The following is a 25300-nucleotide window of genomic DNA, read 5'->3' on the forward strand; positions in this document are numbered from 1 at the left end:
ATCAAACTCTAGGTATTTCAGATTGGCTACTCATGATTAATGGATGTTTTTGTCCCTCGTCTCCGTTTCATTTCCTGTCCTATAAAATGGGACTAATAATGCTTGCTCATCTCACAGTAATGTTGTAACAAATTCATTAACTTTTCTGAAGAACTTAGAAAATGATAGTGATGAATACTATAAAAAGCCACATTAGAAATTAATTCTGTCTTTAGAAAAGGGTTTGTGTAGTACGTAGTCAATGAGGCATGGGCCCAACACTGAGTACTGAGCAGAGAACAAAGTGTCGAATAGCTGCCCATTAAGTGAGCACTCACCCAAAAATAATTCACAGGCACCCTGGATTGCAGTGGTTCATTTTACAGTCTTAATAGTCCTCTTTAACATACCTCTTTGTATATAACCTTATCCCTAACTTATACTAAACATATCCAATTTTTTAAAAAATATATATTTAAAATAATAACCAATGTAATTATATATTCCTAGAGACTTGTAGTGGCACTCAGAAATACTGAAGTAGAATTCCAAATCAAGACTTCTCTCTGACCTTTGTTCTGTTGGGAACGTTCTGGCGTTTTAGAAAACACAAAGCTTTCTTTTAATACAAAAGCTTGAGTATGGGAATAGGTCTGGTCCTTGTTTGATATGGGTATAAAACTTCCATATTAAGCCATATTAGCCATATTAAAAGTCACAGGCCTTCACTAAAGAAAGAGAACAGTTTCTTGAAAACTGTTCACAATTCTAGGATTAAACAATTGCTTTGAAATTTATTTTCCTCCTTTAATTAAATGGCTTTCTTCGCCTAATTATTGTTGTGTTCTCACATGTGCTCATTACTGATGTTTTTGAATTGATTTTAATGACTCCTTTTGACTGTGAAAGCAGTCAAGGGTTTTGAAAAAATCAAAATAGAAATGTGAAAAGACTCAATAACCATAAGTCCTTGTTATGTTTGACCGTTGATGATGTCAAGATGGTGTTGTGGTCTTATCTCCCAACGTTCTTTTTCTACTTTATTCAATGATTTTTAATACAGAATGAAGCAACATGCCTGGGAAAAGAAAATTAGACTGTAGGACTCCCCTCTCCCTGCTGAGTGCCTGGGTCATTTGACTTCCTCAGGTCTCTTTCTCTCTATGTGCAAATTCAGTCTTTTTTCCCTGCTGATGTGAATCCTTCTGCCACTTCTCCCTTGCCTACACTGAGGTGATGGGGCACGCACCCTGCGAGGCAAAGATAGGAGGAGACGGGTTTAATACTAACCAAAAGAAGGCAGCCTACAACGTATTCTCCTGCGGAGAGCTCTGAAGAGGAGGCTGCGCCGCAGTGACCTGGCGGCTGATGTTTGTGCTGAACTCTATAGTAGCAGTGCTTAGGCTGCACTGGGCTGACTCCTGGAGAAACTTTGGCTCAAAAATATACCCAGCTTGTGGATTCCAAATATTCTGTGTGGCGGGGAATTAAGATCTGAGCTGTGGGCTCTGAGTTTGTGTAGATTTCTGTGTCCTCAAGAACTTCTGCTGTGAAACTTTAGACATAACAGTTCATGGAGTTTATAGATTATACTTTAGTGTGTGGCTGTTGAAATTCTGTCTGGCTGCCACTTGAGTCACCTGCGTCTTATATCAGATTTGAGGTGAAGGTCTGGGCTGCATATTTGAGCCAACAACACACTAGGCGTTTTACAGTCATTTGTACAGCACAAAGTGGGAAGGGATTATTGCTGTTGTCATGTGATAGTGGTTCTGTCTCTTTCCCTTGCCCATTCCTGTAGGGAAACCCTGAACATCAGGGTTTTTTTTTAAAAAAATTCCAACATATTAAGTGAGAAAATGTAAACAGGGAGGATATTGATGGCATAAAAGAACTGAAATGCTGGATATTAAGATTTTACTGAAACGATCCAAAACTGAGACGAAACTGTCTTCTGCGTATTTCCAAAAGATCGAGGGTATGTAGAAGAGCAAGCAGTTGTTAAAAAAAAATAGTGTGTTTCAGGAAAATTCTTTTTCAGTTAGCTTTTTTAAAAATAAAGGAATGCAACACCCATTCTGTAATGTCATTAACATTTTCTCGATAGTTAAGAGAAGAGTCTATGCAGTGCTCAAGACAGATAGTTCACTACCCAGACTCTTTGGAAAATCGTTATAGCTAATGGACACTTTGTGAATTTAAAATGTGTTGAGAATTAAGTTTAGATTGAGGAGATACGTTTTGAAAAAGGATGGAATTAATATTCTAGATTTTTTTAATTCTTATAGAAAAATGAAAGAGTCACCAAAATGAACCACAGAGTGTATCAATGGTACTTCTAGAGAATCAAGCATTTTCTTCTGTAATTCACTGAAATAATTCTATAAGTTTGTATATTTAATTTTTGGATATTAATGGCCAATGATAATATTTTGATTGCTACCTCTTATGTAAGTGTTGTTTGAATTTGTTTATCTTATTTTCAGAGTTCACCAGATTTTGAAAACAGTTTTAAAATCTTGTTTCTGTCTCTCAGCCATATGAAAATTATAAGATTGCTTTTATCAGGTGTTGCTCATATGGCAGTTTGATGATTATGTTTAGCATTTGTTATCTTTGTGCTTTCATTGTTATCCTATGCTACAATATAAATGCAGTGAGACTTTTTAGTTTCTGTATGTGATCCAAATTTCTTTCCTAATTGAAGCAATCTGTTGTGTGTGTGTCTTTATAAACAGAAGTGCTTAGGAAAAGTCTCATGTGTTTATGTAAAGGGTAAAAATACTTATGGTGGCTTTTTAAAGGTTTAAAGTAGAAACAAAAATACATGGAGTAACATCTCAGGCTTCTCTAAATTCCTGATTGTAAATATACACAACAATATATATCAACAGGATATACTCAATGTGCTTTAATTACCTATTTCTAAATTTAGCTATTATACATTTGGCTGTTTGTACATTTAACTACTCAGAACAGGTCGCACTCTTACAACTAAATTTTTCTTTAAATTTTGTATTTATTTCCAGGATAAGCTGTCCAGGCTGAATGGCACTATGAATTGAGAAAATATGGTGTGATGCGCTGTGTAACTGCTTAGTTTGTTTATGTGCACTTACGATCTGTTGGCATAGATGATGTTTTAGGGTTATGTTGAGGATGGAGCTTGGCAGTGGGAAGGACAGCTCTTGTGCCCACTGCAGTCAGTAGAAAGTGAAGCCTTCTGGAGGAGAGGGAGGTGATATTTTCCCTGAGAGCTGCTGAATACGTGTCAGGGAAGTCTCTCCTCCGGTATAGGCTGAAATAGATGGAGGGAGGAAGGAGAGCGAGATAGACAGCAGCAGTATGCAACAGGTGGAGGAGAGACTTCTCCACAATCCCTTTTAATTTCTACTCTCACTTTGAATTTCATCTTAAATTAGTGCTACTAATTTATATTCTAATAAAATCTAGCTTTAATGCTTTCTAGAGTTTTGGGATGTTCAATTTAAGAATAGGTCGGGGCAAATCTTTCTCAAAATTTTGGCCAACCAGAATTATCCTCAATGTGGAAATAAACCTTCCTCGAAGCTGTGAAACTTCTTCAGCATACTTTTGCAGTCCTCAGAAAGATGGGAAGGAATGTTTGCTCAGTGTCAGCCCTTTCATTTGCACTGTTGAATCATATAACTCCATAAGGCAGTGCTCTCAGTCACATTGTACGAGCTTGAGGTATCTTCTCTGAATTAGAAACGTCTATGAAGAGATATGTATGTCCGCTTTGCAGCATCTACTCTGTGCCCAAGATAGGTTTAACGATTTGTCCCTCTCTACTGCAGGTCTCTCTGGAATAAAAACTTCATAATTTCTGTCCATTAGTGCCAAGAAATGTTCTCCTTCTGAATAGTTCGGTGAGGATCCCATTTTGTAGAGCTGGCTTGGCTTAGGTTAAAGGTCCTTTGGCACGCCTTTGAAGAGTCCCAGGGCAAGTTCCATGTGTTGGCTCTCAGAACTCTTCTTGAATAACACAAGCTGTGTTGTTCAAGGCCCTTTGAGTACTACAGAGGAGATAATGGCTAGTATGTGGGATATATAACGATTTTCGATACTATTAATGGAGTGATTACTAATTAATAGCGCCATAAAATACTTTGGGATATCCTGAGTATAAAACGTGCTATATGTATCCAACTGTTTCTGTTTTTCATTATTTACTGTTTCAACAGTATTGTAGGTAAAAATGCAATTAAAAAAGTGGAAGTATTTTTTTTTTATTTGTTACAGATGGTAAAGAGGAACTGCATAGTTTAATATCTTTTATCAATGTACTTTTCCTACATTCCTTGAAAAACAAGTTCCTATTTTCTAGTCTTCTGGCAAGTAAAACATAAATTAAAAAGCAAACAAACAAACCACCACCAACAATACAACAGCAACAACAAACCCCAGGAAAAAAGCAGTCATATTGTTTTAAGAGTAAATGGCTTTGAAATTTTTTTAAACTTGCATGCAGGAAAGCTGTTTGTTCCTATATGATCGGGAGACAAGAGTCCTGTGTCTATTCCCAATATTGCCTTATGATGAGATCTTAGGTATATATCACTGCTGGTCTTTGGCTAACACTCTGCATCTCCGAGAGGTTACGGTCTGGGCCTAGAGGAAGATGATGGCATTTTTAAATGGTCTTTTTCTCTATATTGTGAGGAAATCAACAATATCTTGTCCAGAAGGTTTTTTGACACTGCTTCTTGCTTCTTGTAGCCTTTGCAGTAGCCAGAATTTCTGTAGGAGTGCATGCTGTAATGCTAGTCCACCATACATTTACAATAACTCTGCAAAGATTCGTGCTAAAGCAGTCATTCGTATTTTGTGGGACCCCAAGTTGACCAGATGAGGAGATTTTGCATGTCTACGCATTATTCCTAGCCTTTTGCCCTTGCTGCTCATGATTATTAAAGGCTTTATTAATCCCTTTAATAGGGGTCGATCTCTACTTGCCATCTTTTGCTGCCCTGCTACCTTTAAATAAGTTCTGTGCAGTGGTAATTTTATTGTTGAATACGTAGATATGGCACACTGTTACTAATAGAGTCAATGAGACTTTATTAATTAGATTTGCATAGGTAAGAAGTGTAAAGTAGTATTAATAAATAAATGGTGTCTTTTACTTCAGTATTTATTCATATTTCACCTTCGTAAGCTTGCAAATACCTGATCAACCCTCATTATCTAAGACATCTAGATCAGCTTCTTATTTGAATAACGGAACTGTGCTGGCTAATAACAGAGAAAGTGGACTTTTCTTTTTTGAAGGTCATGGTAATTCTTTTCATGTAACTCTTTTATTTTCTAATTTTCTTTCAACACTCAGTGTAAAAAAGAAACTACCAAAAACCAACAAACCACTAAAAAAAAAACCAGCAAAAAAAGCCCGCAACATTTTCTTTAACTGTTAAGACAATATAGTGGGCTCTATTCATGCTTCATTGAACAGTAAGCTTTTTTTCTCCCTCTATGCCAGGCTTCCCATGGGATACAATAGAGTGTATTTTTTCAGATGATGTGTTGCTACAGAAAAGGTGATTGTCAGCACTAAGCAAACTATTGAGTCCAACAAAAGGCTGACACAGCTTTTTCCTGCTTTGACTTAATCTTTCACTCTCTTTGTGTTTACTGATTTTGTTTTTATGAGCACATATTTTTTATTTGTAACACACACCATGTGTGGTTTTGGTGACTAGTGGAATGTAATCAAGAGAGGCATCAAAATAAGGCTCCAAAATTATTCACTAGGATGTAGCATCAAAGATGACTTGCATCTAATCATGCTTTAACATGCACAAAATAATAATCCTGTACATTTACAAGTCACCTCCTCATTTCCTGTGACAGAGGAAAAAACAGCATCTTTGGATCCCTGTAGAGCCATAATGGGTCAAAGAGTTTATTGTGTTAGATCTGAAGATATCTGCCCCCGTAACGAAGCATTCGAGATCCATCCACGACATCCACCTCTGGTTCCCTACAGAGAAGTTCCTTTTCAGGCATTCCCAGTGCTATGACCCAATTGAGGATTAATCTAATTCCTTCAATGTATAGAATCATAGAATCGCTGAGGTTGGAAGGGACCTTTCAGATCATCTAGTTCAATCATCAACATAACTCTGACAAAAACCATCCCTAAATTATATCTCTAAGCACAGGAACTGGTTGGGATAACTCAAAACTTATGTCTTCTGACTTACCCCAATCATTTTACGCTCCTTCCAGGAAGGGTTAAGCATGGTTTGGGTCATCTGAGGATAGCCCTTTCTCCCTTCTGCACCTATGCCAACTTTAGCTGGCCAGCAGTGCAGTGGATGACAGAAATGGCCTGGATAGGAACTGCCTGGCAGACTCCATTCTTTCACAGGTTGAAAGAAAAATGTGTAGAACAAATATAATTTTGAAGTGTAATACGTAATCTTTTTGAGTCAGTACTGAAATTATTTCTCTTTCATGTATATCACTTGCCACTTACAAAATCTCGTAGAATTCTGGCAAATTAGAAAGGATGTGCTTGGTGGTCACGTTGTTTCTGTTCAAAATTCCACTGTGCCATTATTAGCAATCTTATTTACTATGGTATCACGCCTTCGTGCTACGTAATTTTACTCTAGATGCAACTTTTTTTCCAAAATTGTTAAATGTAGTAATTCTAAAATGTATTACAGTAACGTAGCTGTGTAAACCATTTATATAACATAGTGAAGCTTATGACTGTAAAACAGAAATATTTAAATGCATTTTGAGTGGAGTTTGTGAATAATTATTTTAGAGTAAAATTAGAGAGCCGATAACACTCTAACAATACTTGACACTCTATTTTGGAACAATTACTTTACAAAGAATGACTATTTCAAGTTATATGTAATAGCTGCTCTGACTTCGTGACAGAATCTGTTTCTTAATTTAGTTATTTTTCTTAATTTTACTTATTTTGTTACTACTTAATTTAATTTTATTTTCTTTATTGCTTCAAGACATGCTAGTGCAAGTACTTAAACAGTGAAATGCATGGGAATAATTCTGACTTACAGATTACTCCATGCTTTTTAAAATAAAAGTGAACGGTAAATTTTTAGGTGCTTGCATAACATATTGTTAATAGGTATACATTTGCATCCGTTTTATTATTTTTAATTTCTGTTTTGCCCACAGACAGCCTTTTGATCGATTACCAGTTTACCTTCAGCTTATTACAAGAAGATGATCGCCATCACACTGCCATAAACTTTATAGCAAATCCAGAACAGGTAAGACAGTATTATTAACTTTAGACAAGTTTTGGAGAGTCATGAATAAGATTTCCATTGTATTTGACCACGATTAAAAGTTTCCCAAGTGCCTATAAGCTATTAGAGATATTTCAAATCTTTTTGAGAAATGAAAATTATTCCAGTGTATTCATTGAAAAAATCTTTCTAAATGGTGGATGTGCTTCAGATCAACTAATACCTCAAAAAATTCCCAGTTGGTTTATTTTGTTGTTGCTCCCATGAATAACAAGTTGTAGTATCTTCCTGAGATGAATTAAAGGAGCATACCCTTCAGTTAAGAAATCTGTATTAGCAGGTGAGAAAAGTAATTTTTGAATTGTAATTAAAATGTAGCCATTTGCCATAAATTTTTTTCTTTACTTTTATAAAGGAAGTTATTTCATTATTTTTATCACAATCTGAGAAGTTAACTGCTGTAGTTATATGCTTACTTGTACCCTGTTCTTACTGCAGCAAAAGAGAGGATTGCCTTTGGCTCTGAATTATTACCATTTCTATTTATGTTTAAAATGAAAAATGGAAGATGATTAAAAGGCTATATTCAGTTATGTGCAATAGAGTTATATTCAGTACATTCTGATATATGTTGTTAACTTCGATATATTTTCTTTTTTTTACGTAGTCCAATAAAAATTTGGATATATCAATTAATGCATCAAACAACTTCAACCTCAATATTACATGGTCTATTGGTTCTACAGGTGAGGGTGAATTTTGGTATGACGACTTTTTCCCATATGATTTCATGATCCTTTAAGCTATTTTAACCTGATTGTCTCTTTGTTGCTAATTTTGATAATAAAACTTTACCAAATGTGTTCTTTTGCCATTATCATTATGCCATTATTAATTATATTATTTAAACTTCAGATGATAATTTGCAATCTGAACAAAGCTTCATTAATATGTTAACTTTCTCTCCTATTCAATTAAAATTACTTTGGTAGGAAAAGCTTGTCGTCTATTTAAATTTTTAAAATGATAGTGTTATGAAATGCTGTGATTTTAATTAAGATAAATTGCTTCCTTAACTACTGCAGAGACTGAGATTTTATTTCTTTGTTTCAGTGTTGAAGCTAAAAATTTAATTATTAACCTTAACATTGATATCAAACAATAAAGTTCTTCTGTGTATGCTGATAAAAGGAGCTGCTTATCTATTTTTCTCCAACTTTGAACCCCATTACTCTTCTTTGTTCTGAGAAGACGGAAGAAAAGCTTTATTTAGGCAGTTTCTCTGAATTGGCTCTATTGACTTTCTGAAAACACATCCAAGGAGAAGCATGATGCTTAAAATGAAATAATGAAATCGTACTGAGACTAAAAAAAAAAAAAAAAAAAAAAAAAAAATCTTTTTAAAGAAGGTTCAGAGTTTGTTTTACATAAACTCAGTAATTTCTTCATCAATGTAATTCTGAAGTATTTTAACATACCATACTAAGTACATTTTATTTATTCCTTTATTTTAACTTAGCACATTCACCCATGTGTTTGCAAAAAATGATACACGTTTCTTAGGTATATTATTAAAGCTTTCATGAACAATTAAAAGTCTACAGCAATAATGTAAGGTGTAGACAAATTCACTTTCAAGATTTATTAACCTATGAGTTTATGTTGAAATTGAATGTAAATTACTTGAGGAAAGCAAGTTATCTGTTTAGCTGACAGTAAGAACTTTCTTCTAAAATTCATTTTACTTCTATCAATTTTATGATTCATTCATAAACTTTTGAAACCAGTGTAAGAGTTTCTGTGAATTCTCTGTATGTGTATGAAATACACCTGATGTGCCACGTAAACTGTAATAAGGGGTTATTAAAGTTGTAGAATGATGATACCAAAAGTAATTCAAGAATTTAAGTTTCTTGTGCAAATTTACTTTGGCACCTTTAATGATGATTAATGTTTGTCATAAATATGTATATTTACATATGGGTTTTTTTAGCTGGAACAATATCTGGAGAAGAGATTCCTGTTGTTTCTAAAGCTAATATTAAGGAATACAGAGATAGCTTTTCCTGTGAAAAATTTAACTTTCGAAGCAACCCAAACATCACTTTCTATGTCTATGTCAGCAATTTCTCCTGGCCGATCAAAATACAGGTTAGTATGACTATTTTGTGCTTATAGAGATGTTGGCATCTTAGCTTTACATTGACGTTTTCACTCATACAGAAAGTTTACAAATAGTATTATATGCATGCTGTATTTTCTGTGTATAAGAATTACATTATAATGCTTGTGCTTTCAATAGTGAATCAGTCTTCAGGCGGTCAATTTTAAAATCTGAAGTTAAAACTATTGAATATAAATATTTATTTGGAATATCTCTTATGCATTTAGGGCATACAAATATGTGTGTACGTACCTAGATATTTGTGTGTAATCTTTCATTAATCATTAGCTTTTTTAGCCTCCGCTTTTCTTAAAGGTTGAACGTTTATATTATATTGCAATAGTAAAACCGACAGTTAACACTAAGTGTATTTGGTTAGAATTTATTTTCTTCTTTGACTTCATTGGAATCAATTTCTCTGAGTATTTTCTGGAATAGCGAGATACTGTGCGGTGCCAGACTCAAAAAAAAAATCAATGCAATGACGGTTGCTTTGTTTTTTTTCCCCCACAAGTTTCAGCATTATTTGTAGTTACCATCACTGTAGCTGCGTTTGTAAATATTGTGCCCCCTGCACCAATCAAGGAGCTCTTTATGTGGATGACCAGCTTTTGGCTATAGCTCCCTTATGGAATAAATTCTTAAAAATTAAATTCTTAAAATGATCATGAAATTTCGTAATTCCTAGTGATTTGCTCAGGAAACCACAAGAAGCTCAAAATACTTGCCAGTTTACCATAATAACAAATATTCTACAGATTTCCATTTTGGTGGAACCTCCTCCCCCCCCCCCCCAGTTTTTATAAAATACAGAGCCTGTTTTGTGTATATATGTATATATACACACACACATATATTTATTTATTTATATATGATAAGATCATCTGCTGAGGAGCCTCGTGGATTAAAGCAGGCATCTTCTAAGTAAACTGGCAGAGAAATGTTGTTCCTGTGCTGTGTTAAGTAAAGATAGACTTTTCTTAATTGTATATGAATGTTAACCGTAAATATGCGTTACACAGTGTTGAAGGATGCATTTGTGCAACTTATTAAAATTTATGCATGCGCTATTATATATTAAAAAAACCCTGAAGTTTAACTGCTTTTTTTTACCCTTCATATTAGCGGTATTTTTTATACTCGCCAATTCCTCTTTCTAAGGATAAAAAAACTTCAGTTGCCAAAGAGCCTTCCTAAACAAAGCCATGAAGCAATTTAAGCTGTAAATGCATTACATGCTCCTTTCACCTTTAAGATGGGAAGGTGCCTATATCATCATTGTAAGACGAATGTTATTAAGGTGATGTATTCCTGAGATGTGTAACTCTGTCAGATGTCAGCAGATCGCAGCTCCTTCTTGCGCTGTTCCCACTGCAGCATAGCACCCTAACGGCAGCGTGTTTTACTGCTTGACGAAGGGAATCCCTGATCATTGGTTATATCCCTCCTTTCTTTTTTGCTTTGTGTCAGACTTTTCCTAATCTACCACAGGTGCACAGATTATATTTTTTATTTGTTTTTGAGGCATGTTGAAATTCATCATTCTAGACAGTTCTGTCTCAGGGATGATTGTGCTTGAGTATTGCATTCCTTTTCTGTCCTACTTATTTTTCATAAAAAACTTCTTCCATCTAGAAATTAAGTCATTCCAGTTTTATGCAGTGGAAAAGGAAATGCTAAGGTCCAATTATGGAAACTGCTTCCAGATGTTAATATTGTCCTCTACATTTGCCTTCCTAAATCACCAAGATTATTATTTAGCTCTCAACTTCTTTATGCTGTTATTTGTTCTTTTGCAAGGAAATATCTGAAGTTCACAGTACCCATATAGATTTCTTATTTTTGGCGCTCTGGGACTAGATAAGATATTCAAATGATAAATGGAGTTGGGAGATTTTCAGCGAAAACAAGTTTAGTTTTATATGTTAACTTTATGATTGTATATGTAATAGAAATTTACAAAACGTATGAGCCTTCCTATGACTTAGGGTTAAGAGAGGGAAGTTATGGTTCACCTCTACGCAGAGGCTGAAGTTTCCAAGGCCAGTACTGAACAGGCTCACAGTTCTAATACTTATGATCTTCTACGTCTACATCTCTTAGCATACCAGATTTCACCTTCACAATATGCAGAAGCGATTGATGTCAGTCTATTACTGTATTAGAGACCATCCATTTAAAGGATGATAATTCTTACAAAAATGATGTTCTGTTATACTGATGAAAGGGCTCTTTGGGAGAGTCAAGATACTGATGATGGATTTGAGTTCTGGTTTGGGAAGGGGGAACCCTTCTACGTGGTCTCTGAATTAATTTTCAAACGGTGTAGAAAGCAGTTTCCTGAATTAGCCACCTTTGCCTTTCTGGGGTGATTAGAGAGTTATCTCTGTGTCCTAGCGCAGGGCTTTGGATGTCACGGGAGCTAGCCTATGCATAAATGGTCTTAGACACTGAACTACTTGCACAGTAGTCCTTTCCACTAATGCAGTCACACTGCATTGGTCAGATCGTGTTGGTTAAAAGCGTAGTGATATTTTATATCAACTCGGTACTGAAGGTTTCATTTAATCCTGTTAGAGCTAAGGAAATCACTGCAGCTTCCTTGAGAGGTACTCTGTTCATAGGAATAAGTAAGATAGCAACATGAAATTTGGCATATGTCTTTTACACAGTACTTTTGTAGAGGAGTAAATACTCACTTCAGCACATCTAGCATTTTTCACCAGTGTCCTGTGTGTACATTATTCATGGTGACTTGTCAAGAATAGATTATACAAAGTATGAATCCTAAGGAAGCAGAAATAGTGACCTTACTGTCCCCGTAACTGGTATTTCAAGTCGTGTTATTGATATGCGTTTCACCGCTCTCCTCTTACACCTCCTGTTATGCTGGCACTGGAGCTGAGATTGTTTGTGTCTTTCATTGGGAAGGTTTGAGTGCGTCTGTTGGAGTTACTGCTCTTACCGTTTCATTTTCTATAGGAGAAGGAACAGAACTCCTCATTATACAAGACGTTTAGTTTCATTTTCTGTCGGTCACCTATATTACCTCTATTTTTGCGTTCAGTTCTTTTCAAGATTTTCATGACTACAAGGAAAAACTGTACATCCCAGCAGGTGGTTGTTTATTTGGATCAATGGCTCACAGTTGCTTCCTCAAATACTTTTATTATACGTTACCTATTCATCAAGCGTGGAATTTTTTTTCTAAATCTTAATAAATCCCTGGTGATTCTAACACAAAATACCCTCTTTTGAAAAATGATTTCCTGAGTTTGAAAAAAGGATATGTGATGGTTGTGTCCATACAACAATTTCCTGAAGATGTGCTGGTCTATGATAACTCTTCACCAGCCACTACCCAGTGACCCATTTTATTTTTGTCACTGGTGAGCAAAAATTCTGAAAACCTCAGAATACAAGTTCTTCTGCGCTGCATAGCAGTGAATTATTTGACAACCATAGAAAATATGTAGGAAATTTTCAGTTTCAGATGAAGTCCTGCTCTCTTTATAAAAATGTACTCTAGGTTCCCATTAGTCAGCGCCCTTCTTCTGTCCATAATGGCTGTGGGCACACAGCTGGGTGCTCAGACCATGAGAGAGCTCTGCAGCCCTCAGGGGAAAACGCTACGTTTAAATTTCCTAATGCTAAAAGCATTTTATTTAGCCATAAGATCTCTTCTTCTTGACATCAAAGGAGAAGCAGAAATGTGACATAGTTGCGTAAGGGGTCATTAGAAAGATGGTGATATAGGACATCTTCAGCTTAGAGCTGTTTCCACAAATAGACCTGTTACTGGGTGTAATATGGACAGCTACCAGTTTTTCTTAGAAGTATGTAGTAGTTTTAGGCTGGCACGCAAATGTTGGATGTTTTCCTGTTGAGTTATTGGAAGAGTTTATACCACACTTTTTCTCCATTTCCTGTAATGCAGAGTTGACTGGAAAGTAGGGATGAATACAGACCCTTAAGCTTGGCTGTTCCAGGCTTTCACAGGCAACGGTAGTTTAGGCATGTTTTCAGTGAATTCTCTGTGAAGTGTCTTTGTTATTAGAGGGTTCAAATGTCCAAGTAATAGGACATGATTTGTCATCCAGACTTACCATCCCGGTGTTTGACTGAGTGTCTTGGACAGTCTCAACCCTTTAGGTGTACCATGTCTGTTAACCATCTGTTAAATAGGAATCCGTGAGAAAATGCTGTTGTCTTAGAAAGATTTCTGAACAGAATATGTGGCAAAGCCCCATAACTTGTTTCTGCTCATTTTTATTTTATTTTGAGAGTAGATGTAATTCAGACTCCACTGGTAATGGAATTTGAAGGCTGTAACATTTATTGAAAAGCAGTAACTCAGAGTGTAGCCAGCACGTCAAATAATGGTCAGTGGTCCCTGAAGTAGTAAGCAGTCATAAAGCTTGGGCTTCTGACAGCTATGCAAATATTAATAACAGCAGTAACAACATGTTCTTCGGTCTCAGGAAACTAATTTTATGGCAAGGGATTTTTGTCATTGAAGCTGGTTATAGATGTCTTTCCTTTTTTTTTTTTTTTTTTTTTCATCAGTTTCTCCCACATTCTGAAAAGTAGCAAGTGCATATGAAAGAACCAAATACCCTTAAAATGCTGTCCTGGCTCTCCAGTTGATGGACTCTGTCCCTAAGGACAGCAATAGCATTCCTGCTTCCGGATCAGCTGCTTTCATGCACCTATATCTCTTTATAACTGTCAGACTTGTAAGTTTGATCTCAACTTGTGCCTGAGCAGCAAAATTTTCTGCCAGTTGTAAAGCTGTATCTGGAGATAATAATAACTGTTCTACTAGCTATTTCCTTTCTTCCCTAAAGTGTAAATGAAAGATTCACAAGTGTCTGAGTTTTAATTGGGAGGGTCAGTTTAAATTATAAGGTTTAGCCTCAGCGGCAAAGCACTGCCTGGCAAAATTAGGTTTGTATTTAATGAAGAAAAAAACCTCCTGTTATTCATTTTTGGTCGTAGAATAGTTAATCCCGTACATGTTTCCATAGCACAGAACAATTATTGTTACAGCGAAGTAAGACATGATGTTCGTGTACATGTAGAAAGCCCAAATGTGTTGGAAAGAAGGAATTTAATTATTCTTAAACAAGCCTACTGCTGGCTTTAGTAGTGTATTGTTGGGTTGTTGGGGTTTTTTTACAGTGTTGTTTCTGAGGAAAACTATCTTTGGCACCCTGTATTAGTTTGTATGCCAGAACAGAATGATGAATTATGGTTAAGATTTACGTTTTATTTGTACGTAGCACAACAAATAAGCAAAACTACTTCATATATAAATTTTCTTTTTTTTTTTTTTTTTTTTAAATGGAAACTGGTGTTCTTTCAGCTTACTGGATCCTGTTTCAGAATTGATTTTCTTTCCCTTGTTAATAGCCTGCCTGTAGCAACTGAACAAGTGGCGTAATTTAAATCAAGAAGCGTATCTGCCTTAGTAATAAAATTTATCGTGTAGCATAATTTATGTCAGCTTTTTTTTTTGTTTTGGAGTTCATTTTGAATTTTTAACATCATGAAAGCTCCAAGAAGTAAAACTTGTCAGTCACTGCCATTTCAAGTTATAACGGGGCCACAAACCTAATTACTAAATTAACAAATAAAGATCAGAGCTTTTTGGTTTTTACCTTTCTAAATTTGGCAAAGGTCACGATTCTGGAATTTTTGCTTGGGAAATGTGTATTTATCCACTTGTAGCTGTGCTTGAGCAGAACCTCCTCCCATCAGTGATTGCATACCTAAATCTAATCTCTATGATTTATGGTGAACGATTCAATTTCTAAGTGCCTTAATGGTTTTCATAGAGGCTGCCGAGTAACTGCATACAGCTATGTGTGAAGACACTATAATTCTTGAAACGCTAAACAGGTATTGGTGATGAAGTGGATACATTAGCTTCCAAAATGACTTCGATGTTTTCTTAGAGAAAATATAAAATCCCTCTAAAAAAGAGGTTTGAAGGTAGTATACCAAGAATAAAAACCTGGGAAATCCACCAAACCACCATTTAGTTACAGTTCTGCAAGGAGGAGGAAATTCTTTTGGAATCGGAAAAGAAGGCATCTAGCAGTACAGGGTGGGTTAGTTTATAGATGACTGAGGTATAATTTCAAATGTAAATGTATACTTAGCTTCAGTCGCCAATAGGGATGGTGATATTGATCATAGTGTAAAGTCAGGATTGATAATAATAATAATAATTAACGTACATTTATTAAAATTATCCTCAACAGACTTGGATGCAAAATTCAAGCTTAATGTTCTTAGAGTAGGCACCAGGTAATAGCCATCCTAGAATCTGAAGGAAGCGACACATTAAATTGCAGAGCCAAAAGTTGGAGCGTAGGACCACGAGACTGGAGAAAAGCAAATGCAGGCTCATTATCTGAACATAGCAAAGAAGTGAGTCAGGTAACAACAGATTTAGTAATATTCAGAGCTTTGGAAAAGATTTTGAAGGAAGGTGATAGTATGGTATTTAGTATTTTGTCAGGCTTTATGCATTGACTGCAGGCATTAAGTTAGACAGTAAGGGAATTAGCTGACGATTGTAAAGTAGGAGAATGTAGATCAAAGGAAACAGAGATTTTAGTAACAGATCACGTGGCTGCTCATGATATATTTGCGCTGCGATAGCCTGCCAAAGTGGCTCATCTAATTATCTTTCTGGGCATGGCAGAGTTTGACACGAAAAAGTCTGGAGATTCAGATTTATATCTTGCATAGAATTGTTTCTTGTATCTGATTAAAATATATGAAAAGGTGCTTTCATTGTTTCTTAGTTCAGTGTAAATAGAGTTTTTGCTCTAGAGTTATTTTTTAAAAAAAACCAACTCCACTAAGTGAAGGAATTCAAAATTATTTTCAAAGTTAAATCAGTGGGACAGCAGCGTGGAGGTAAAGATTCATTTCTTTCAGCTACATTCGAGAACTAAGCTCCGTTCTGTTTTTCAACACATTAAATACCATTGTTAAAAATTCTGTGCCATAGTTGCATTATTACAGGTATATCTGTTACACTTGTAATTATTGCATTATATAAAGAGCTGAAAATTACTACCCAAATGTGGACTGTTACGGTAATTATGATTACCTTTTTTTTTTCTTTTTTTTCTGGGGTAATCAAATATAATACCAGAAACCTACTGATTCTTGCCTTGGAAAATTGGCTGTCTATAATATCTATAATTTATTTCCTTGTAGTTGCAAGGCCAATTGTGTGGAGAATAAATCATAAGACTGTATAATATTCCTCAAAAAATTAATCTGCCCCAATCCAATATAGCATTTTCCAAAATGCTTGCGATGAATCCTGAAGTATTGCTAAAATGAGGAGGTGTTTTCTGATGATTAGATTATACTTTTTTTCTTTAACAAATAGTGATAGAGCTGTTAACGTTTGTCTTAAAATATACTGGAACAAGGTTGCCAACCATATTGTGCCAACTTCTACACCACTCCAATAAATGTAAATGTTAATTTAATTACTCTCCCTGGTACATTTCTTTTTTTCAATCACCTTTGAAAAGGTTTAATATGAACCATCAGAATATCTGTAAATATTTGACATAGTTGACGTATTTCTCAGAAAGCAGAAGCACTGTTAACAGTTCAGCTGATGATTTAAGGGAACCAAAACACCTAATTAAGAGGTAATTAGTCCTCAATGATGCATAGTTTTAATTGGTGTATAATTTGAATGTCTGAGATAAGAACTCCTGTAACTGATGTGCCAATTGTATAGGGTTTTCTTTTCCAGACAGACCGAGGCACCACCTACTGGTAGCTGTATAACACAATAGAGATGTATAGATATGGTATTTGCTAATAAAAATTATCTCCCTGTGATGTTTAGCAAGTAGATACTGAGATTTTTTTCTGTAATTTCCATTTCCCTTATCTACTTAATTAAGTAAATTGTAGTTAGAACATTTAGAATGAAACAGAAAATATTGCTCAAAGATAGCTTTTATTTGTTCAGGACTTTTGATTAACTATAGGAAAATAAATCAATTATTAATCTTGGGATTTTGGGAGGGAACATATGACAGGATATAGAAACCTGTTTTTATAATAATAAGAAAAAAACCCTTCAAAGATTAAGATTCTCCCTGAAGAAAACATCCATGCCTTGTTGAACCGCAGAAGCCCATAAAGGTCACATGCAGTCGCTCCCACACAGTCAGAATAATTTGAAAGTAAATGTTTGGCTCACAGGGAATCAGACTGGAAGTAGGAAGACAGTGGTAGGCAATAGATATTTTCCTCCTATTTATCATGACTGTCCATTCTAGAAACCGTAGTTACCCTCTCTAACCCCAGGATATTGTAGATAAATGTGAATAATGTGCAGGATTTCTGTTTCTCATATTTTTGGTTAAATTTGAATTTTTGCCAAACTGCACCAAATCCATGTTTTTCAACTTTTCTTAATAAGCAAAATGTCAGTGGCCCAAAATCAACTTAAAAATTCCAGCGTAAGGCGTTTGTGTAGTAGGCTTCTCAGGAACCCCGCATCTGCTGAGTAGGGATGACAATCTTGTCAGCCACACCAACATGACTGTGGTCCCGACCCTGTCAGGAATTTCAGCTTTTCAAGTTGGAGTAGCTTTTGGGTTTCCTGAGGTCTGCTGCTTACAGGTGTTTTTGCTGATCAGGCTGCTCTGAACTGTCACTCAGAGGTACACGGTACCTGAACTAACGGGATCTCCCCTGTCGAAAAACACAAACCAGAGCTCATTTACATCATGGGACTGTCCTTCAGCAGCAGCGCGTGGTCACTTGTCTCATGAACTGAAGGTTCCAAATCTGACCTCCGAGCGCTGAACCAACAAGGTATGTCGCGGTGATCTGTGCGAGACAGTGACCCTGGAAACAGGAGTTTCCAGCTCTAGGTAAACTTGACAGCAACAACTGGAAACGTAGCTCTGGGATTTTGTTTAATTCCTCAGGCAGAGGCAAGCTAGCTAGAAACTGTAGGGGCGCTTACAGCTGAGTTTGCAGAGCTCTCTAACTCCCAGCTTTCCAAAAGCACTGAAGCTTCAAAAGTTGAGGCTGTTTATTTGCGGGAACATTCTCAGGAGTGAGATAAGGTACCATCAGCATCCTTAGCACGAGGACACCTACCTTAGATTAAGCAGGCATTCATGCTTAAGAATGTTTATTTTAGTGAATTGGTATTTTTGATGGCAGATCCAAGGAGTTAAACTTTCTATATACTACTAGAAGGCAATCCTTGAGAATGGAAGATAGTTGCCTTATATTGATCTTTGGGACCTCTTCTAAGGTAATTTTGTTGTGATATTTCATGTAGACGCTTACGATTTTCAAAGCTAGGTATTAATCTCTTAACCGTATGGTCAATGGACTAATCTCCGTGATGAAATAATAAACTGAAAATATTAGTCAGTGAGACTTCAGGATTTTCAAATCCAGAGCCATTCCGTGGTTCCTCGTGGATTAGCTAATACTTAGGTGGTTTGAGCTGAGCTAACCAACATGAAGATGGGAGTAAGCCAGTCCACAAATATCGTTCCTGAGAAACACAGAAAAAATAGCACAACGTTGGGCAGAATCACAAGCTCTTTGTTTAGCAGGAAGACCAGCTCTCAGACATGCAAACTTGACTGTTAAACGGGCAGATATTGGGGAGCTACTGTGCTCTTTGTTAGATTATAGCGTGAATGCTCACTTCGTTAGACTGTGCAAAAGGGTGCTAGGGCTGGGATTCTGTTTATTTTCATCATGAAATGTTGATGGTTAGGTTTTATTTTGAAATGCTTTAGGGACCTTTAAATTGTGGTAATGATGTCATTTCAAAAATCTCTTGAATTCTTTATTATCAGGAAGCTGATTTCATATGTTTTGAAGAAACAGAAAAAAAAAATGCAGAACTGCTTGGTCTGTATTAGACAAACATATTCTGTGCCTTCAGGGAGGCAGCACGAACAGCTATCAGACATAGACAGTCAGTTAAGCGTATTAAACAAGAGGGTGGAGAGCTTGCAGGTCATCTGTTGGTTTGTTGTGGTTTTTTTTTCAATCTGGCTTTAAGTACATTAGTCACTTGCCATTACTTTTTCACGCAAGCACTTGATTCCGTTGCTGCCTTGGTGTTATATCTCATAGGTGATAAATCCAGAAGAGGCTGCTGTGATCATATAATCTGAAATGAGACATAAACTCACGCATAGGCTTTCATAAATTAATTGCTGTTTGAATTAGATCATATATCTCCAAAAAAAGATCCAGTCTTGGCTTAAGTATTTCTAGAAATGAGATACACACTAGACTCCTACTAATCTAGTAGTCTAGACTACTGTTCTGACTGTTAATTGTTGTCACTGTTTAAAAACATTTGATTCGTGTTAAGCGTAGTTTTCCATGGGCTAGTCTTGAAATATAGTTTTATGCTAGAAAGAAGAGCTTCCTCCTATAAAGGGTGTGCTGCTGTTGTAAATACTGACCATGTACTCCATCACCTTTTCTTCAGTTTTTTTCCAGTCTTACTGTCATTCTTGTGGCTTTCTTCTGAACCCTCCAGTATTTCAGTGTCCCTTGGGAATTACGGATGCCAGAACTGGATGCTTTTGCAAGCACGATTACATCTGTTTCAGACACAGCGTTAATGATGTGCTTGAGGGGGCAGAAATAGGGTGCTTTTCAGCAGCTCCCCCATGGGTCATGCTGTGCTGCTGAGGGAAGCCGAGCAACCTTAGCACCACCTCTCCTGCTCGCTCTTCTCGTGGCTCCAACCCAGCCTTTTCCTAACGTTCAGTATTTTCCTCTATACATCCTAGGTTCATCACAGCATTGGGAATGTAGTGATTATCTACTGTAGCCCCAAATGTTTTTCAGTGTCACTGAGTCCAGAATTGTCCTTTAAAATGATCTTCATTCTTTGATTCCACGTTTATACTATCAAAGGCAGTTTTTATTACTTTTACTTCCCCTTATCCTCCTGTACAAATGGCTTGGTAAAAGTGACCTATTATTTTCACACTCTTCCCTCAGCATGCCAAATAAAAATATATTTACAATGATATTGTTTTCTTGCCAGTTACTGGCAAAAGCTTTAAATAACACCAAGAAAACAAAGATTCGAGAATCTCACTGTGCCTTGCATTAGAAACACATTTGTACAAATGCGAATCTCTATTTGCAATTACATTTCACATTAGTTAAAGTTTAATACATGCCACGTTGGATTTGTATTATTCCATTTTCTCAAAGTGATCCTTTTGCCAGTAGGATTAATACAATCTCTTTGTATGTATAAATAGGAAAATATCTAGAAGAAGTAGAAGTTCTGTTACTTGTATGCTATGGCTATCTATATTGATGGGCATCGTTTTGGAGATGGTCTATGTAGGCATGAACTGGAGAGTAGTGATCTTAGCATCATAGAATGGTTTGAGTTGGAAGGGATCTTAAAGGTCACCTAGTTCCAGCCCCTGCCCTGGGCAGGGACACCTCTCACCAGACCAGGTTGCTCAGAGCCCCGTCCAGCCTGGCCTTGAACACCTCCAGGGATGGGGCAGCCACAGCTTCTCTGGGCAACCTGGGCCAGTGTCTCACCACCCTCACAGTAAAGAATTTCTTCCTAATATCTAGTTTAAGTCTCCCCTCTTTCAGTTTAAAACCATTCCCCCTTGTCCTATCGCTCCACTCCCTGATAAAGAGTCCCTCCCCATGTGTCTAAATTAATTTTTAGACCAATATGCTCTACAAATTTTGCTGTTCTATTCCTACATTATTATTTATCTTACTTGAACATTATTCGTAGTTCTAATTTTTCATTCTGTTACCCCTTGATGAACATACCTTACAGAAAACTGGGTGAAGGTAAATCTTTTGCCTTTCTTCTTTTTTTCTTGTTTCATGATGTCTTCATTTTACTTTCTTGTCTTTTCCTTTTATTATTATTCTTTACAGTGAGAAGAAAAATACGCAAGACTGACATTGTTACAGATTGCAGTCTTGTTAAAATTGCCATATTAACTAGCAGTCCAGGTAGTGAAAAACCATTCAAGCTGTCAGATATTCTCAAATGAACGAAATAAAAGCTGTTTGTATGTATATAGAATCGTCATTACTCCTTTGTCTCTTAATGCCATCTTTGTGCAGGCTTTGAGTTGTTTTCATTTGAGGTAATTTCATTTTTGTTTTATTCTCAGTGGTAGTGTCCGAGAAATTCTCTGCTGTGTACATATGAGGGTTTTACAGAAATGACTTTCACTGATAACAAAGTTTTAGTATTAATTCTCTCTAACCGAAGTATTTCATGTTGGATTTCTTCATCAAATTAATATAGCACAAAACTCACTTGCTGTGGGTACAGAAGTTATGAGCCTGGTAAATAGTTTACGGTGAAAGAACCGCTGGAGGTCTCCAGTCCAAACCCCAGCTAAAAGCAGGGACAACTTCAAAGTTAGATCTGATTGCTCAGACGCTTGTCCAGTCGATTTGTTCTCCTTGTATCTCATGTTGCAGTTTATGTCCATTGTGTCTGATCTTCTTTCTGTGCACCTCTGAGAAGCCTCTGGCTCCATTTTCTCTGCAACCTACCCATCAGGTCGCTGGAGACAGCAAAAACATCCCTTCTTCATCCTCTCCTTAAGACATACAAAGTTAAGGAGTTGTTACTGTGTAGCAAACTGTGAGCTCGATGAATTTACAGAAGACGTTAAGATCAGTCCCAGGAATTCAGTGCAATTCAGCACATTCTCCCTGAAAGTCCCTCCAGCCCCAAGGATTTAAAAATAATGAAAGTGGATATAAATCTTGAGATCATTATTTAAAATAATAAGTTGTATAATATAAATAGAAGATAGTTTATTTTGGTATTTATCCAGCTGTTAGGCCTGCTGAGCTCCATATTTGTATCTGCCTTCTTGAAGAAAGAAATGTTACTTAAATGGCATCTGGATGGTCTCCTAAGACAGAATGAGATACGGCTTTTGTAGATGCTAATTCTAATAATAATAACAAAAAAAATATTTGAACAGTATTTTCTAAGAGAAACGTAGTTTTACATTTTATCCTGTCAGATCTTAATTTTTCCCTTTTGGAGTTGCCGTCCCAGCGAGTGCCTTGTTTCCAGACCAGAAGTTGCTTATTATGCCCACACAGGTGAATTAACATGTGGTGCCAGGAAGTGATATGATCAGATGTTTCTCTCCAAAAACCACCTGAGAAACTTGTAACTCTTACTACGAAGGGGACTTTGTACTACTTGTAGTTGGAAGCCACATCCATCGTACAGAGCATAATAGACGAAGTGCCTTTTCAGTTTAATCTTTCTTTTCAGCTGATCTCTTTCCTGTATAGCATAATCATTATCTTTATTAAAATCTGTGGGGTTTATTTCTCCTTTCTGGCATGAGGTTATTTAAATATACATTCCTGTATTGAAAATCTGCCAGCGCTTGTGTGTACACACTAGAGATTGGAAAGAACAAGGATGAAGTGCATCTCTTCAGTGGCAGCAGGGGTGAACAGGGGGAAATAGTGTAAAGCAGCATTTAAACTGAAACATAAGGGTTATTGTTACTGTTACACTTTTGCAGAGTTGGTGGTGAGATGTCAGTGGAGAAAGTATTCACATGTATATTCAAAATGTTTAAAAGGAACTTTTTGGCTCTGCTTTTCACACTGGGGATGTGTTCTTGCAACACTCATTAACGTGAGCGTTGAGTAAGTGCATCGCTGTCCTTGCGACAGTGAAGGCATTCAGTGGCATTCTTTGGAGTGCTTATACCAGCTCTTCAGTGAGAACGTAAAAAAAGATGTGTTTTCTGCCCAAACTAACAGGTATATTAGCACTCTTGTGGTTAAGTCCCACGTGCATAAGTAAATAAGAATAGATTTTTCCTTAGCTGTTGCCTTCTCTTTAGGGATTAGAAAAGGTGAAAAGCTATTTCGTTCACATCACACCTGTATTAACTACTGTAAGCTGATAATGCTTTTTTTGTAAAATGATTACACTGTTTTTTTGGGTTTTTTTTTTTTTTTTTTTTTTTTTCAAAACTAATAACACTCATCTGTATTCTATGGACATTAACCACAGAACTTAATTTGTTTTGAAAATCCTTTTTAAAGCTCTATTCATCTGTGGTAAGGCTAGTGGTGGTAAAAAATCAATTGCAGCTGTATTATTTGCAAAGTAATCAATTCACTTCTCCGTTCTAACTAGAAGAGGCATCCTGAGAAGCTGGAAAAATTACAGTGATCGGATATGCTTGATCTTGCCTTTGTTTCATTGTAAAGACTGATACTCATCTCTTTACGTCTGCTTCCTTTGAATTTTATTTAGAGTTCATATAAATAAGGGCTACTTGAAAATATCTTGAACAGGGATGCAATCACCCTGTTCTTCTGACAATCCTTTCTCCTATTTGGTCATATTTTGGCTCTTCTTATGAACTGGGCATATTTAAATGATGTGTTTATCTTCTGTGTTAATTACTGTGACCTGAACAGTGTCTCAAATTATGTGTTTAAAGTATGTTCGTAAGGGAAGCGTACAGTAACTTTACAGTCCTTGATTTTCATGCATACTACGTATTATTCTGTCCAAGATTTGGTTCCATTATTAATCTTTTCATTAAAATAAATTTACTTATTTTTTCTAACTGCTGACGTACGTAGTAATTTACAAAAAGTGAAGGGTTACAGGTGTTATCTGCTGGGCTCCAAGTCTTGCAAATACACACAGAACATTAAAACGGTCTTCTGACGTCTTAGTAACATAGGCTTAGGGCCAGCAGGAACCTTTTCCATCGTCTAGATGATGTTGCAAGCAAACGTTTTCATAAACTCATCCATCTGTTTTCAAAAGCGGATTTCCTCACCATTGACGTTAAAATATTTTCACAAAGCTCCTTTATTTCCACAAAAGTAATCATTCATTTTATACATATTTGTTATTGTGCAGCCATTTTCTATGACTTCAGTAGTTCTTCCTGGTGTTTACTCCTTTCATGTATTTATACACAGCAATCACGTTCCCTACCAGACTTTGATTTACCCAGCTAAGCAAGCTCTATTCTTTGCCTTTGGTAAGATTCATTTTCTGTTCCCCTCCTGGCCACCCTAATGGTTCTTCACCTTCAGCTTGAATCCATCTTTGAACAGAGTGACAGTGCAGCATACAGCTATTAGTCTGTCAAGACGTGGTTTTGCAGTTAGAAGATTAAATTGCACAGTACCATTGCTATCGTTACAATTTCAGTTGCTCCATTAAGATGCCTCACATTCCGTGTGTGTTTTTCGTTACGCTTGGCTCGTGTAGTTTGAGGAAGTTGCTTTAGCGGTGATTATTCTACACCGGTTGTAGCAGCCAAATGTAAAAGAGCCAGGACTTCCGATTTTGGCGGGGGGGGGAGGAAGCATAATAATTTAACATAAAATAATGAACTGGCCTCATTTGAGTTGAAAAGTTGGAATGATACTCTAGTATGACAGAATTTAATCTTTTAAAGCAATTGGTGAAAATGCGTGTGCGTAATTGCGATGCGTAGACTCCTTATCATGCTAATATGAGTGTGAATTTATACTCCTAAATTTACAAATACTCAACCAGATCGTTAAATGGAATTTCGTCTATGGGATGCTTTCACGTAGTTTATCATTCACAGTGATAAACTGCATGATACTGTGATATTAAACCATCAGTTTCTGCTCAGGTCCACTTACACGGCTCTCTCCGTTACCATGAATACGGAGTTACTGGGGTTGCGCTCACTGCGGATGAACTGCTTTGTGTGTGAATTTTTATTTTTATGAAATACCCTACTGCTTAAATTCTTGCTTGTACTTTTTAAAATGATTTTCATAATATTTAAACATTACCTTTGTTTAACATTACCTT

The 25300-nt window shown here is 36.3% G+C and overlaps 1 protein-coding gene across 6 annotated transcripts in view; it reads left to right on the top strand.

Moving 5' to 3' along the window:
• ATRNL1 (attractin like 1) overlaps window positions 1–25300 on the top strand; it is a 523801-nt gene that overhangs the window by 213226 nt on the left and 285275 nt on the right. For all 6 annotated transcript variants that reach the window (XR_008467222.1, XR_008467223.1, XM_054207467.1 and 3 more), the window contains exons 22-24: window positions 7159–7253; window positions 7900–7978; window positions 9226–9383. Coding sequence is in view for 4 of the 6 variants with exons in the window: in XM_054207467.1 (XP_054063442.1) it covers window positions 7159–7253; window positions 7900–7978; window positions 9226–9383 (332 nt within the window). In the remaining 2 variants the exon portion in view is untranslated. The remainder of the gene's footprint in view (window positions 1–7158; window positions 7254–7899; window positions 7979–9225; window positions 9384–25300) is intronic.

The sequence above is a fragment of the Rissa tridactyla genome, chromosome 6 (genome assembly GCF_028500815.1).
Source record: "Rissa tridactyla isolate bRisTri1 chromosome 6, bRisTri1.patW.cur.20221130, whole genome shotgun sequence".
Taxonomy (NCBI): Eukaryota; Metazoa; Chordata; class Aves; order Charadriiformes; family Laridae; genus Rissa; species Rissa tridactyla.